The sequence below is a fragment of the Sus scrofa genome, chromosome 15 (assembly GCF_054392235.1).
Source record: "Sus scrofa isolate SSC_HxYL_T2T_F1_AM1 chromosome 15, Sscrofa_HxYL_maternal_Yorkshire_Landrace_v2.0, whole genome shotgun sequence".
Classification (NCBI taxonomy): domain Eukaryota; kingdom Metazoa; phylum Chordata; class Mammalia; order Artiodactyla; family Suidae; genus Sus; species Sus scrofa.
In genome coordinates this window covers 33,456,507-33,471,794 of record NC_139397.1, presented here as the reverse complement: position 1 = coordinate 33,471,794, position 15,288 = coordinate 33,456,507, and the positions used below count along the sequence as shown (strand labels likewise).

The 15,288-nt window shown below is 42.3% G+C and overlaps 1 protein-coding gene and 1 long non-coding RNA gene across 11 annotated transcripts in view; one reads left to right on the top strand and one right to left on the bottom strand.

The window, feature by feature from the left end:
- NCKAP5 (NCK associated protein 5) overlaps nt 1-15,288 on the bottom strand; it is a 1,198,715-nt gene that overhangs the window by 61,217 nt on the left and 1,122,210 nt on the right. For all 10 annotated transcript variants that reach the window (XM_085001422.1, XM_085001423.1, XM_085001426.1 and 7 more), the window contains 2 exons: nt 4,587-4,901; nt 1,543-1,679 (listed from right to left, as the gene is read on the bottom strand). In XM_085001422.1, the coding sequence (XP_084857548.1) occupies nt 1,543-1,679; nt 4,587-4,901 (452 nt within the window). The remainder of the gene's footprint in view (nt 1-1,542; nt 1,680-4,586; nt 4,902-15,288) is intronic.
- Nucleotides 6,490-13,624, top strand: LOC146395785 (uncharacterized). Its single transcript, XR_014830598.1, has 2 exons — nt 6,490-11,063; nt 12,000-13,624. It is a non-coding gene; the product is annotated as an uncharacterized LOC146395785 (long non-coding RNA).

The window sequence follows — 15,288 nt, the reverse complement described above, 5'->3', positions numbered from 1 at the left end:
CAGCATCACTGTCACCTAGGAATGTATTATGAAAGTTTGGATCTCACCCTGTCTACCCCAAATTGGACACTGGGATATGTGGGGGACAGTAAGGATCCTACTTCCTGGAGAAAATGGAGAAACCCCAATATTTTTGTGTCTTACCAGGGCAAGATAGAGTACACTAGTTTATTTTTATGTTTTTCAGAGCCTCTTTATGAGTGCTGGACATGGTGTTCAGAGGGCTGTGTTGTCATCTCAGTGCCATAGTAATGTTCCTTTGGACACTGATTATGGTACAGCACCTCTGCTGTACACCGAGGGTGTGGGCCCAGGGGACCTCTTCCCCTACTCCTCCAGGTCTCATTTCCATGCCGAGGTGTTAAAGGCTGAAAGAAGGCTGGACTACACTGAACATGGAGGAATCTCAGATGTGGGCTAGTCTGGATACTTCCTCACCACAGTTGGGTAGCAGCCCTAGCAGAAATAGTGACCAAGCCTCCTAATGCCCGGATTGGGAGAACCAGGGCAGTGGTTCCCAGAAGTGGGAAGGGTCAAGGAAGGGCCCAGAAAGCCCTATGTCCTATTTCATTTAAAGCCATATGTAATTGATTCTATGTGCTTCCTCCCTCTCTTCTCATTGTGGGCACCACCAAAACCCCAAAGTGTGCCAGCACCAGGGCAAGTCGAGAGATAGTGAACAGGTCGAATATGGGCCAAGTAATGATCTAGAAGAGATAAGTGGGGTGGGGGGGGTGGTTGAGTAGGAAACACCAAGTGACCCTGAGGGACAATAACCAGACTCCCTGAGTCCTGAGCACCTCCCTGGGTCCTCTCACATGTCAGGAGGACCGTATGGCACTTCCCACTGTGGTGCAATGAGATCTGTGGTGTCTCTGCAGCTCTAGGACACAGATGCGATCCCTGGCCCAGCACAGGAGGTTAAAGAATCTGGTGCTGTCACAACTGTGGCGTAGGTCACAATTGTGGCTTGAATCCAGTCCCTGGTCTGGGAGCTCCATATGCCTCAGGGTGGCCAAAAAAGAAGAAAGAGGCCTGTGTGTGCCATCTCAGAGTAGATGAAGAACCCACAGCAAAAATGATAAAGATGGAAGAAACACAGGTCTCACCAATCCTGGTAAGTCACTTGACCACCTAGGCCTCCGTTTCTTCATCTATAAAGGGAATATAATTACACCCACTTTTCCTGTCTCATAGAAGCAAAAGAAAGGTTAAAGGAACTGAGGAGATATGGAAAAATATCATTATATCATTCTAAGTGGTGCTCTTAGGGCTTAGGAGAGTGAATGGCCATCCCATCATATTTAATCAGGGCACAGAATCTGGGTACAGATGGGAGGAAGCATTTGAATTACTCACAAGAACCCACAATGTCACTCAATAATTCAGGGAAAAAAGGAGAGCCTTGGGCCTTGGCTTTTATGCATTAAGCCCACAACAAATTTGATGTAACATTAAATCTATCACAGGAGTGTTTAAGGAGGTCATTTTTCACACTCAGAACCAGCAGTTGGAAGGCATCCCCTCTCAGCCTCTCCTTACCTGGGTCTCTGCAGCAGCACTGTCAGCCCCCCAGGCTGGAAGTGGCCCACTGACCGTTGTGTTTTCAGCATATTCGAACGACGAGCAAGTCTGAGGCCCTGGCTCGGCTTCATTCTCCATCTGAGAATTGATTTTTCCTAAATGAGGGAGTGTATATGAAATCACAATATGAAATCAGCATTTTTCAACTCTTTACAAGTTTAGGGGGGAGGGGAGATATAATCAGAAATAAGCAAAAAGATCTGAACATGGTGGAAGCTTGGTTTTCCAACCTTTTGTCTCCTGCAAGTCTGTGCTAATAGAAATGTCTTCATAATTATGTGTGCCTTTAGAAGATGTCTACCTTGGTGACCCACAGACAAGACTGTCCTTGGACCACTTTTCCACAAAATGTTGATAGACTTTTCATGTTAGAAAGAGTTCAATGGGCAAACTGCTTGGGAAACCCTGATTAGTCCTCTAGCAGTGCTACACAATAAATAACAAACGGTTCTTTTTTTGTAGGACTTCTCAGAGCCTTCATTGTGTTAATATGGACTGTAATAATTTCCAAAGGGAGGATTTGAATTCACAGCCTTTCCCCAACACATTGACCAGGGAACCCTGATTTTCCTAGAGTACCTCTGAAGCTCATTTTGAATAAGATGGCTTGCTCAGAGGCTCTTAAAGACATTTGCAAGGCAATACTGCTTCTCAAGCTCTAATGTATGCCTTGGCTGAGCTTTTGTTAACACTGGAGATTCAGACTCAGTAGGTCTGGAGTGGGGTCTGTGATTCAGAACGGCTGTCAAGTTCCCAAGTGCTGCTGTCAGATGCTCCCATGGATTATATTTTAAATAGCTGGAGCGTAATTAGCAGAGAATGATTAAAGAAAGTTCATCCATTACCCATAATAGTAGATTAACCTGCACAGTGTATTCCTTTTTCATGTCAGAAATGTCATGATCCTCCAGCCTCAGTGATTATCAACAGGACACGCCTCTTAATAGCATTTTGCTTGTGACTAGAAGCAAAATAATTGTATTTTCATCAGCACCAGGAGATCTGTATAGTTATTTCCATTTTTGATATGGGGATAAGAGAATAACCAGTTCAAATGTGTATATGAAACAGGAAGTGACTATTCTTGTGTTCCAGCTAGTTCCCTGTTTTTCAATTTTAATTTTAATTTTGTTTTATAATTTGTTTTTCATTAAAACCCAGGGTGGAGAGCTCTGGGAGCCCCAGGGCCGCTAGTGATCACGATTGTTACTACCTTTCTACCAGCCACCTGCTTTAGTCTCTTAACGAGAATCTGCACTGAGAACGGGCCAGTCAACCATTCCCCTGCATTTAGATGGTCTTATTTTTTTTTTGCTAGGGTTGCACCTGTGGCACATGGAAGTTCCCAGGCGAGGGGTTGAAATGGAGCTGCAGCTGCAGGCCTGCACCACAGCCACAGCAACACCAGATCTGAGCCACATCTGCGACCTACACCGCAGCTTGTGGCAACACCAGATCCTTAATCCATTGTGTGAGGCCAGGTATTGAGCCCATACCTCATGGCTACTAGTTGGGATCTTAACCCGCGTGCCACAACGGGAATTCCCAGATGGTCTTCATTTTTAAAATGAGTAACTAACGGCCACAGAAAAGAGAGAAGCCTTGGAAAGTTGGCCCTGCTTCCGGACCACAGTGACAACATCTTCAGCCGGAGAGGAAACTTCGGGATGGATGGCACAAAAATGTCCTGCAGTGTGTTGACTTCACTCTACCACAGACTACTTTTTATAACTCTTTATGACAATTTAATTAAGACACAAACCTTAGAAAACTGGTGCAGTGAATACTAGCAGCGAGATCAGAACAATCTCCTTCCCACCCTCTTGTTATGAAGCAATTCAAGGCTCGCGGTTTCTGTTCAATTTGTTATAATGACAGTGTTTAATCATGGAGTCTGCTCGGCAGCCTGCTGCTGAATTGAGGTCACACATGTGACAATTCAGGCATGGAGCACATAATCTATAACTATGATTTCGCCCCTGAATCTCTGGAGGCTGTGTCATTCATTAACAATGCATTTATTTCAAAAGTAATATGCATTCCAGCCTTCTAAAATGGAGCCTTGGCTTGAGATGAGCAGAAGTTTTTAATGAAATATTTGTGGCAGTTAGTCTTACTGGATGGAGGAAGACCGCAGCCATGGGACTAGCCCAATCACATTTATTCAAAGATGTTGAATTAAAAGTCTTCTTTTCTAATTTCTCAGAAGCTAATGATATAACCTCTACCTGTGGTTCCTTTATATCATCAAATCATAATGGAAAGTCTTCAGAATTCTAGTATGCTTATGCATATCAAAAAAGCAACTTGAGCTGTACAAGTTACAAGTTACTTAGTGTTATTCCGAGCTGCAATAAATACTTTCAGTCTTGAGGGAATGGTGGAAAACCTTTGACCCTCACCCTGGTCCTGCCTTTAATCATGAAAACTTGTTTCAGTTGACTGCAGCAAAGGAGGGTACTTCTCAGTGGGAAGGTTCCTTCCATTCAGTTGCAGTTAATGCACAATTTACTGCTAATATATCACACTACATTTTTTATAGTTCGACATATAAATACATTTGAATGGAACAGGAATATGTCAGAAGACATATGTTTCTGGTTAGAGGGCAAACAACATTTCAGCTCAATTTATGTCTTGGGCCTAAATTGGTCGATAGAGTTAAGTCTTAGGAGATAAAACCTGAAATGTATATTCTACATTTTTTTTCTTTATCAATTTAAATATCCAGATACCTGTGCTTACATGCTTGTTTCCATTATGTGTATGTACACCCTTTTAATAATATTAAGAGTAGATAACGTTTAATTTTTTTTTTTTTTTTTTTTACTTTTTTGGTTGAGGACATAAAGGGATTTCATGCATTCACATTTCCACTGGGCAGAGGTTACTGACTGACCTTCTGGTGGAAATCTTTTCTAGTACCTGTTTTCCGTTTTTGTCAGTCAGCACATTATTTTGGTGAGAAAACAATCTAATTTGGAAGGTAACAGGCATTTTACCAGAGGAGGCTGGTTTGGGGAGGCGACTTTGAAGAGGGAGCATCCTTCTGGCAGTCACAATGGGGTCGGATGTAGAATGGACAATGGTGTTTTCTGCAGAGCTCTGGCTGTCTGCAGAGGAAGGCACTTCTCGTTCAAGGGTCTGGGCTTTTACGGAAGAAGCTGCAAAAAGGGCTGGCTGGAGAGGCAGGAGGGACTCAGCATCCTCGGGGGAGTCTGGCTGGCACATGTATCGTCCCGTTGAGCGATTTCCTGAGTCTGGGAGTGGGAAGGTTCCAATTCCACTGTCCAGTGTCCTCATCTGGCAGTTTGTTTCTAGACAGAGCCACACAGTGAGGATTAGAGACAGCTTACATCACAGGAGAAAAGGATCCTTGGCATGCATTGGATCTGGTCTGGAGGAAGGGGGATATCTAGAAGGAGGAAATACTATATATATATATATTGTCTTTTTAGGGCCACACCTGCGGCATAATGGAAGTTCCTAGGCCAGGGGTTGAATCAGAGCTGCAGCTGCTGGCCTATACCACAGCCACAGCAATGCCAGATCTGAGCAGCAACGGCAACATACAGTGCAGCTCACAGAAATGCCAGATCCTTTAACCTACTGAGTGAGGCCAGGGATCAAACCTGTGTCTGCATGGATACTAGTCAGATTGGTTACTGCTGAGCCACAAGGAAACTCCCTAGAAGGAGGAAATACCATTAATGGTGTAATAAATTTCCAGTGAGTGGCATGAAACAGACATTGGATTGAACATGAATATATTCCCTTCACACAGTATAAAGAAGGAAGGCCAGCCAGAATCACTGGTACATATACTCTGCATGGTTCTCTAGAGTTATAATAGAAATAGGACAGTCATTAAAGACCCAGATTTATTATTATTGTTATTTTTTTGGCCATGCCCATGCACGCAGAAGTTCCCAGGCCAGGGATTAAACCCCACCATAGCAGGAACACCACCAGATACTTAACCCAGTAGGCCACCAGGGAACTCTTCCCAAATTTATTTTGATCACCTTATTTCAATTGGGAAACATATGACTTCCATCAATTAGGTGAAATTTATTAACTGAAATAAGATGAGTAATGAGCACACATAACAAATTGATGTCCTAACAAAGGCAATTGTGTATCTCTTGCGTGAATTATCATCCATTCAGCAGTGAACTAAGTCTCTGGCCTCCCAATCTGGCTGTGAGAACAAGTCATTCACATGCTCTAAGGGTCATCCCTAAAGGTACCTTACCTGTGGGAATATCGCTTATCATGTGGGCTTCATCTGACTCAACTGCCATCTGGGGTCTTACTGAGAGGACTAAGGGGTCACTGCCTTGTCTTTCCCTCTGCCTTTATGCAATGACAAAACTCATCAGTATCCTTTGGATTTCTTGTCATTCCCACTATTCCCTAAAATGAATCAAATTTATTTTACAACATATGTGTGTGACATACTCTGCTAATTATGTCTCATCTTCAAAATATTGTATATCCAGGCAACATACAATATCTAAAAAAAAAATACTACATAGTTAATTCCTGAAATGTGATGATCACATTTCATATCTAAGCCAATGAGACAGCTTCCAAGATCTGCTTGTCATTCCAAACTCTCCTGTTCATCTTATAATGAAACATCCTTATTAAAGTTTATATTAGCATCTCATTATAGGATTGAGGAAGAGGCACAACTTGGCACCTTTTAGGCAGGGTGGAGAATATAATGATGTGATTTTCAACAGGGTACTTTATGAAACAGTGGCTTTTAGAGTCTGGTCTCTGCTAACAACTGTGTGAACACTGCCTTCCACCCCCCTAAGATCCTTAACCCCCCAAAGTCTCAGGTTCCTTATAGAGTTGCTGTGAGATTAAAAATACGAGCACTGTGGAATCTCTTGATTTTTCTTTCTTTCTTTTTTTAGGTCCACACCTGTGGCATATGGAAGTTTCCAGGCTAGGGTTGAATCAGAGCTGCATCTGTGACCTATGGGGCAGCTTGAGGCAACGTCAGATCTTTAACCATCGAGGGAGGCCAGGGATTGAACCTGAATCCTCATGGATACTGGTCAGGTTCTTAACCTGCCGAGCCACAATAGGAACTTCAAACTCTTGGATTTAGAATGACACCTAGCATATGGTAGGATAGGTGGATGAAGGAAAGGATGAATGATGACATGTACAAACTGCCAGTTATAGTTATTAGATTTCAGTAGGTATCTGATAGGATAAACTATTTGTTTCTCCTTAAGTACCTCTTCTTTAAGTACACCATCTCATCTGATGCTCAGCAATTAGTATCTGAACTTCAGAATCTGCCCATTTCCCCACCTTTCGCCTCAAAACCTCTTTTCTTTGATTGAGTGGTAGAATTCTGGGAATTTCTTAACACTACGGTGAAAACAAAGGGGTGGGGATGAGTACAGAGGTGGCTTTTGTAGGTTCTAGTAGGTTGGGTGATTGGTTTTAGAAGATGAAGTCCCTATCCAAAAAGAGGACTCAGGAGTTCCCATTGTGCTGCAATGGGATTGGTGGCTTCTCTGCAGCACCAGGATGTAGGTTTGATTCCTGGCCTGGCACAGTGGGTTTAAGGATCTGGTGGTGTTGAAGCTGTGCTGTAGGTTGCAACTGCGGCTTGGATCCCTGGCCCCAGAACTCCATATGCCATGGGGCAGCCAAAACAACAACAACAACAACAAAAACAAACAAACAAACAAACAAAACAAACCAGAGAGGACTCAGTCTCAGTCTCCAAAGGGATATTTAGTAAGAAGATACAGACACCCCTTCTCCAGCCTGGTGCCATTTAGGCATCTTACATGCCATCTAGCTCAGAGATTACTCACGGACTAGAGCATCCCTGAATCACATGGCTATCATCTGACTAGATCTTTCCCAGAACCACAAGGGCTAAGTTTTAGTTTCATTCATTTCAGGGCCTCCACTCGGGTCTGCCTTCCTCTCAACCAGCATTTCGGATTATTCATTATCTTCTCTATTCATTTTCTCCTCAATTACGCAGACTCAATTGCTGCAAAACAGGCTTTTGGAGAAATAATCAGCTGCTTGCATGGGAAGGCACTGCCAGGAAAAAAAAGACCCTCTTATTCAGAACTCTGTGTCCTTTCTTCATTTTAGCCTAGATATGTGACACTCCTCATATTTGACACATAAATGTGTTGCACTGGGGGCAAATTTGAAATGTCTGAACTATTTCAGCCTCACAAAGGAGGAAGCGGATTGGAATCGACCCAGTCTTCAGAGATGGGGATCAAAGATTCACAGGATGTAACATCTGAGATGTGTCAGTCCCCCCCGTGTCCCAGGCTGCTGCCATAATAATTTATTCCCGGCATCTTCAGGATGACTACCTCTAAACAAAAGGGTGCTCAGCATGGTGGGACATTAGGGGCACTTTTCCTTTTGCGAAGATGGATCATCAGGTTTGGCTGCTTATTACAGCTCCTACGAGCTCACTGCTTTCTTTGTGTCATCTCTTCATCTTCACAACCTTTTAAGGTAAGAACTCTGATTGCATCATGCAAATGAGAAATTATGGCTCAAAAAGGCTAAGTAACACACCCAAGGCTATATGCTGTAAATAAAGAGCGTGGATTTGAATCTAGCCTTGCATAACTGCAAGACCCTGCTCTTAGCCACCAAGCTATATTAATTCTCCTCCAAAGTTCTGGTAAATCCAGAAATGGGATCTGGTCAGTTAACAGCCATGGAGGCAGCCATATGAGCTGAAAGTGCACAGAATGGTCCCCCACCCCTGGTCAAAGCACCCAGCTTCTCCTCTGGAACTGGAGTGGGCCCTGCATTCCAGCTGGTTCCCATGCTTCCCAGCCTGAGGTTGTATCCACTGTTGGCATTCCCAGCATCAGCACAGTTCCTCGGGTTCCACCCACAATTGCCTTGAGACTTTTCCCTCTGGCCTCTTGGATCTCATCTGTACACTTCCATGCCAGGGGTTTTCTGGTGTTTCTCTTACCTCTCTGTGCTTGGTGACAGGCATTGCCTGTGAGAGCAATCTTTTTTTGGCTTTGTCTAAGAACTCCCTCCCCTCCAGCTATTTTATGGCACAGAGAACACTCCATTTAGTCCTTTCAAATGGAGACTCAAAAAGTAAAGTGGGATTCCTGGTCAGCTTTCCAGTAATTTTCTGGGAAAAGGTCCCCAGACACCAAAGCCCATGTATATTGGCCTGGCCTGTAACACCAGCCATGAAACAGAGCAGGGAGGAATCTGGGGTAGGAAGAATGAAAAGTGTCCTTCTAAGGACATCAACATTTTGGGGGCATCTGTCCCTTTAAATTATTTTTCTTTCCCTCCATAATATTGCCAGAACCAGAATCTGTAAAACAGGACTTCTGGTATTCCTGAGTTCTCTGATTCTCTAAGAGTTGTGTGCACTGACATTAAACTCAGAAATCACCTGCTATTAAAGCCATCTTTTTATTTCTAAAAATTACAGGTGCCAAATGGAGTGAATTTGAAGGACTCATCTATAAGTACCTATGAAATGAGGTGTGGACAGTCAAGAACTCAGGCACCATATGCCAAGTTTCCCCCTCAAGCAAATTCTCCAGAATGTATAAACCTTTGAAAATTGAGTTTATATTGAAAATGCTGACACCTTCTTTATGTAGTTTCTTTAAAGCACTGTAAGTTTCTCACAGTTCATGAAAATACTGTAACTTGAAAACGCATTAAATATTGTACTTCTAAAGCCAGTTTTTTTTTCCCCCTCAGGAAATCATAAGAACTCACAAAATAATTAAATGGCCCTCATCAGAATAAAGTTCAAAGGGACAAGCCAGCCTTGCACCCAGAATGAGTTGACTCAGTCTTTTTTTGTTTGCTTCATTTTGAAAAAAAGTTTTTAAAAATTATAGTTGATTTACAGTGTGGCACCAATTTCTGCTATATAGCAAAGTGACTCAGTCATACATATACATATATACATTCTTTTTAAAAATTATTTTCTATCCTGGTCTATCCCAGGAGATTGGATATAGTTCCCTGTGCTATATAGTAGGAATATGTTGTTTATCAAGTTGAGTCAGTGTTTTAAAAACTTTTTTTAAGTTATAGTTGATTTACAATGTTGTGTCAACTTGTGCTGTACAGCAAAGTGACCCAGTCATACATATATATACATTCTCTTTCACATTCTGTTTTCCATCATGTTCTACCTCCAAGAGATTGGATATAGTTGCCCATATTATACAGTAGGACCTTATTGCTCATCAATTCTTTTTTTTTAATAATTGATTTTATTTTTATTTATTTATTTTTTTCTTTCTCTTCTGCATCATTTTTTTCTTTTTTTCTAAATTGTTATTTTCCCAATACAATTTCTTTTTCCTACTGTACAGCAAGGTGACCCAGTTACACATACATGTACACATTCTATTTTCCCACATTATCATGCTTCTTCATAAGTGACTAGACATAGTTCCCAGTGCTACACAGCAGGGTCTCATTGCTAATCCATTCCAAAGGCAATAGTTTGCATCTACCAACTCCAAACTCCCCGTCCATCTCTCTCTCTTCCCCTCCCATTTGACAACAACTGTGTTCTCCATGACTCAATCGTGACCTCAACAAACCTAAGTTCAAGTTTGTGGCTCTGAGAACAGCTGCCAACAGAGCCTGGCTCATGAGCACAAAGGTTGGGTTGCTAGCTGACCAGCAGGTTTCATTCTTCCAAGGTCACCCCTGATGTCTCTGACCCTAGTTAGCCGTCCCACCTACTTCTTGTCATCTCATTTGCCTTATATCTGCCTCTCAAAGCAAGGTTTCTCACTTATCACCATCACAATGTCCTAAAAGTTTCATCGGATGACTTGCAGTCCTTTTGAAGTCCTGGCACATGTGGGAAACATGTGGCTCACTGAAGAAAACACCAGCTTCCTCAGGACCACTGGCTACCTGAAAGCTGAGGGCTCAAGATCTCAGCACACCTGGGGTCCATTCAGGGCATGTCAGCATGGTCATAAATCTCTTACTTATACATAGAATGGACGCAGGACCTTCTTTTAATGTCACCTTGGACACATTCTTTAAAATTTTTTTTAAAAAATTATAGTTGACTTACAGTGTTGTGCCAATTCTGCTATAGAGCAAAGTGACTCCATTATCTATATATGTGTGTGTGTATGTAAACACACACACACACATATTCTTTTTTATATTCTTTTCCATCATGACCTATCCTAGGAAATTGGATATAGTTCCCTGTGCTATACAATGGGACCTTGTTGTTTATACATTCTAAACGTCAATATTTGTATCTACTAACCTCAAATTCCCAGTCCCTCCCTCCTCCTCAGCAACCACAAATCTTTTCTATGTCTGTAAGTCTGTTTCTGTTTTGTAGACAGGTTTATTTGTGCCATTTTTCTTTTCTTTTCTTTTCTTTTTTTTTTTGGCTTTCTCTCTTTTTAGGGCCACACCTGCAGCATATGGAGGTTCCCAGGCCAGGGGTCCAATAGGAGCTGTAGCCTCTAGCCTATGCCACAGCCACAGCAATGAAGGATCTGAGCCACATCTGCAACCTACACCACAGCTCACTGGCAACACCGGATCCTTAACCCACTGAGTGAGGCCAGGGATCGAACCTGCATCCTAATGGATGCCAGTCAGGTTCGTTAACCGCTGAGCCATAATGGGAACTCCCATTTGTGCCATATTTTATATTCCACATATAAGTGATATCATACAGCGTTTGTCTTTCTCTGTCTGACTTACTTCACTTAGTATGAGAATCTCTAGTTGCATCTCTGTTGCTGCAAATGGCACTATCTCATCCTTTTCTATGACTGAGAGTGAATCATTGTGTATGTGTACCACAGCTTCTTAATTGGATACATTATCTCGCATTCCTCTAGCAGGCAAGGAGGTAGACAAGTTGTAGCCTCCTAGCAACTGATAGGAGAATTTCTGGCCTTCCTTTTTTGGAAAGAATGTTGAGAGTGCTTGGGTTAGGAATACTGCCTGGCCTCAGGGCTTCAATGAAGAGGTAAGTTACTGTGCCTGAGAGAGGGATGAGTCGGCTGTGGGTGAGCTGACAAGAAGGGTGAGTTCTGAGTGGGATGGCACCAGGGAAGACATTTTGGAGAGACATTTCCACCAGAGGTTTTTTTTTTTTTTTTTTTTTTCAACTGTTAACTTAGAATGTACACTACAGGAGTTCCCGTCGTGGCGCAGTGGTTAACGAATCCGGCTAGGAACCATGAGGTTGTGGGTTCCGTCCCTGCCCTTGCTCAGTGGGTTAACCATCCGGCGTTGCCGTGAGCTGTGGTGTAGGTTGCAGACGCGGCTTGGATCCTGCGTTGCTGTGGCTCTGGCATTGGCTACAGCTCTGATTCAACCCCTAGCCTGGGAACCTCCATATGCTGTGGGAGCGGCCCAAGAAATAGAAAAAAAAAAAAAAAAAGAATGTACACTACAAAATCTCCACTCAGCTGATTAGTGAGCAGCAGCCCTCCTGCTCCTGGTACCTGGTGCTGCAGCAGGTGGCTTTAGTTTCCTCATCTCGATATTAGCTTATATAATCTCCATCAAAGGGGTATTCTGAGGACTAAAAACACAGCACGTAATAAACATATAGCACAATGCCTGGAACAGGTACATAGTTATTATACTCAGAAAATGGCAGCAATTCTCAAAACAAGTGTTAATAGACTGCTAGCATCCTGGGGGCAGACTAGGTTTTTATTCCTCTGTTCAGAATTCCCATGTGAGTCCACTCTTGACTCTACATCACCTTTATTCTACAGAATGGCAATTATATGCTGATAGAACTGGTAAAAGTTATAGCCTGGGACAGTGTCTGGTTTATTCTCCAAGAGCTCAGTATAACACCTGACACACACAGCTCTCAAGGAGCACAATGAATAAAGTAGGTGGAAGAAAAACAGCCTTCCTCTTTAGAAAATTCTTCATGCAATTAAATTGAATATGAACCTTTCCTTTTGAAACCCCAATCTGCTGCTTTTGGTGCTCACTTCAGCAACCAGAGAAAATAGCTGACTTCCTTTTTATGTGCAGCTCTATTTCTCATACAGCCAGATGTTATTAATTCAGACAGCCGAGGGGATAAGATCATTCAGAATTATTGAATATTTTAAAGACAAATTTCTTAATACTTCCAAGCCTTTAGAGCAAGGGTCAGTGACCGAGATGAAGGATAGCACAAGGAATGGGGCTTTAACATCCTCCTCGGTACCTCCTCCCAACTCAAAGCACCACTGGACCTGAAGGTCCCAGATCTGGCATTGTTCCCCTGGCCCTCATCCTCAGGGACTATAGATGCCAAGCTGAGTGTCAGCATTCCGTTTAACATCAGTACCCACAGTAGCATGAGAACTAAGTTCTCACAGAAGCCAGTTCCTGGGAGCCATTCATAGTGAGTAATTGAGATTACTCAGTAACTTCTTATGTCTTTACACAAAGCAATGAGGTTTTTCTCTTTTAAAACAGCTTGTTCTCTTCACTGGCTTGTCCTTGCATCTTTCCAAATTGCTTTGCACTATTCCTTTACCTTGTAACATAACCTGTAAAAATAGCCACAAAGGGAAAAGTTGATTTCCAGCACTGTTTCAGTTAGTCTAAGTTTTCAAGTTAGGGGTTAGCTGAATTAGCAATGATTTTGAGTATTTGGGAAAGGCCACTAACTAAATTTTTCCTGTCTTCTCTTCTACAGATTAAAATATCTCAACTGTTTTGTTTTTTTTTTTTTCCCCCAAAGATCCTATCTCACAAATCTTTAATCACTTGAATGTGTAAACCCAAACTCTTGGTATCATGAATGTATTTGTCCAGAGAGATTATTATATAAGAGAGGTGTAAGCAAACCTGACTTGAGTTTCAAGTTATTCTGAATATTCAGAAGAATGAAGCCATAAGAGAACAGGCTTCAGAGCTGGAAAGACCAGGGTTGTCTACCTAGTCTACCTGCTGGCTGTGACACAACAAGGGATTTTTGGGTGTGTTTTTTGTTTTGTTTTGTTTTTTTTGCTTTTTAGGGCCGTACCCGTGGCATATGGAGGTTCCCAGGCTAGGGGTCCAATTGGAGCTACAGCTGCTGGCCTATGCCATAGCCAGCCACTCGAGATTTGAACCATATCTGCAACCTACACCACAGCTCCCGGCAATGCTGGATCCTTATCCCACTAAGCAGGGCCAGGGATTAAACCCACATCCTCATGGATGCTAGTCGGGTTCATTAACCACTGAACCATGATGAGAACTCCTCCTTAAGAGATTTCCAACCTAACAAAAGCATGTTGTGACCTTGACCAGTAGGACCTGCATCATTATAATCAGTCAAAATGATAATGCCACAGCAGCAATCAGATCCAAGCCACATCTGTGACTTACACCACAGCTCACGGCAAAGCCAGATCCTTAACTCACTGATCGAGACCAGGGATCAAACCTACAAGCTCACAGTTCCTAGATGGATTTGTTTCCACTGCGCCATGACAGGAACTCTGTACAACAAGGGATTTTTAAAAACTATTCTAACCTCATATAATTACAGTTCATTGGAACGGTACAGTGCTCCTTACAAAGTAGCTGCTTGGTAAGTTTTCAGAAGGGGTTGTCAGGGAGAGGTGAGGGCCCCTGCAGGTACATGATACATACACTGTTGCCTAATCAAAGGCAAACCAAACTTTCACCTGTGTGGTTAGTGTCCTACTGCAGCACTTGAGTACATTTCACTAAACTACTACCTGGTTATTTCCTAAGCAAGTATCACGTGGCAACCCTTTCCTTAGGGGTTAGTTGATCCCATAGTTAATAAATAATTATAAATATGGAGCAAAGTACTTGGAGCTGGTCATAAGCTCCCTCATGTATAGAAAGGGTGGAGTCCATGTTATCAAAAAATTCATTGTGGAGTTGGCACTCGGCAGGCTTTTTTGGGGGGCTGCATGCACAGCATATGGAAATTCCAGGGCAGGGGTTGAACCCGTGTGTGGCAGTTGCAAACTGTGCCCCAGCCAGATCCTTATCCTGCTGAGCCACAAGGGAACTTCTTGAAAGGCTTTTTTCAAACCTAACCAAAGGATGTTCACCAATTCTCCTTTGTTCACAGACTTACCACATTCTCAAAGAATATCCCCAAATCAGTAAGCCATGACTTTCAGTTAGTGAATGTACAGCATGTCTATCCTATAAGGTTACATTTGGGGCAACGACCTACCTTCTCTCATATATTCAAACTACTTTAGAAGTCACATTTTCCACTTTTCCCACACTCATAAATTCTAGGGAAGTAGAAAACTTTAAAACCCAAACTCTTTTTTACTTTGAGAACTTAAATCACATTTACAAAGTTTCAGCCAAATATGCAGTGAAGCCCCAACACAATTTACCAGCCAGAAAGAGCTAATTCATACTATATTATTAATTGGCATTCTTTCTTATAATACAATTGGTCATGTAAATAAGTCTTTGTATGAGTTCTCTCCAGGTTCCGAAACATCTTTAAGCCGCATGTGGTATTGGCAATAGAAAACTAAACTACAGATGGGGGAACAGATCTCTTTATTTTCACATACTTCTCTTCATCTGTATGGTTAAAATAAGATTAAAAAAAAAAAACCAAAAACCAAAACCCAAAAAAACAAAAACCTAAGCCTGTTGCCAAAGCCACATCAATTACATGTAGGTTTTTCATTCTGA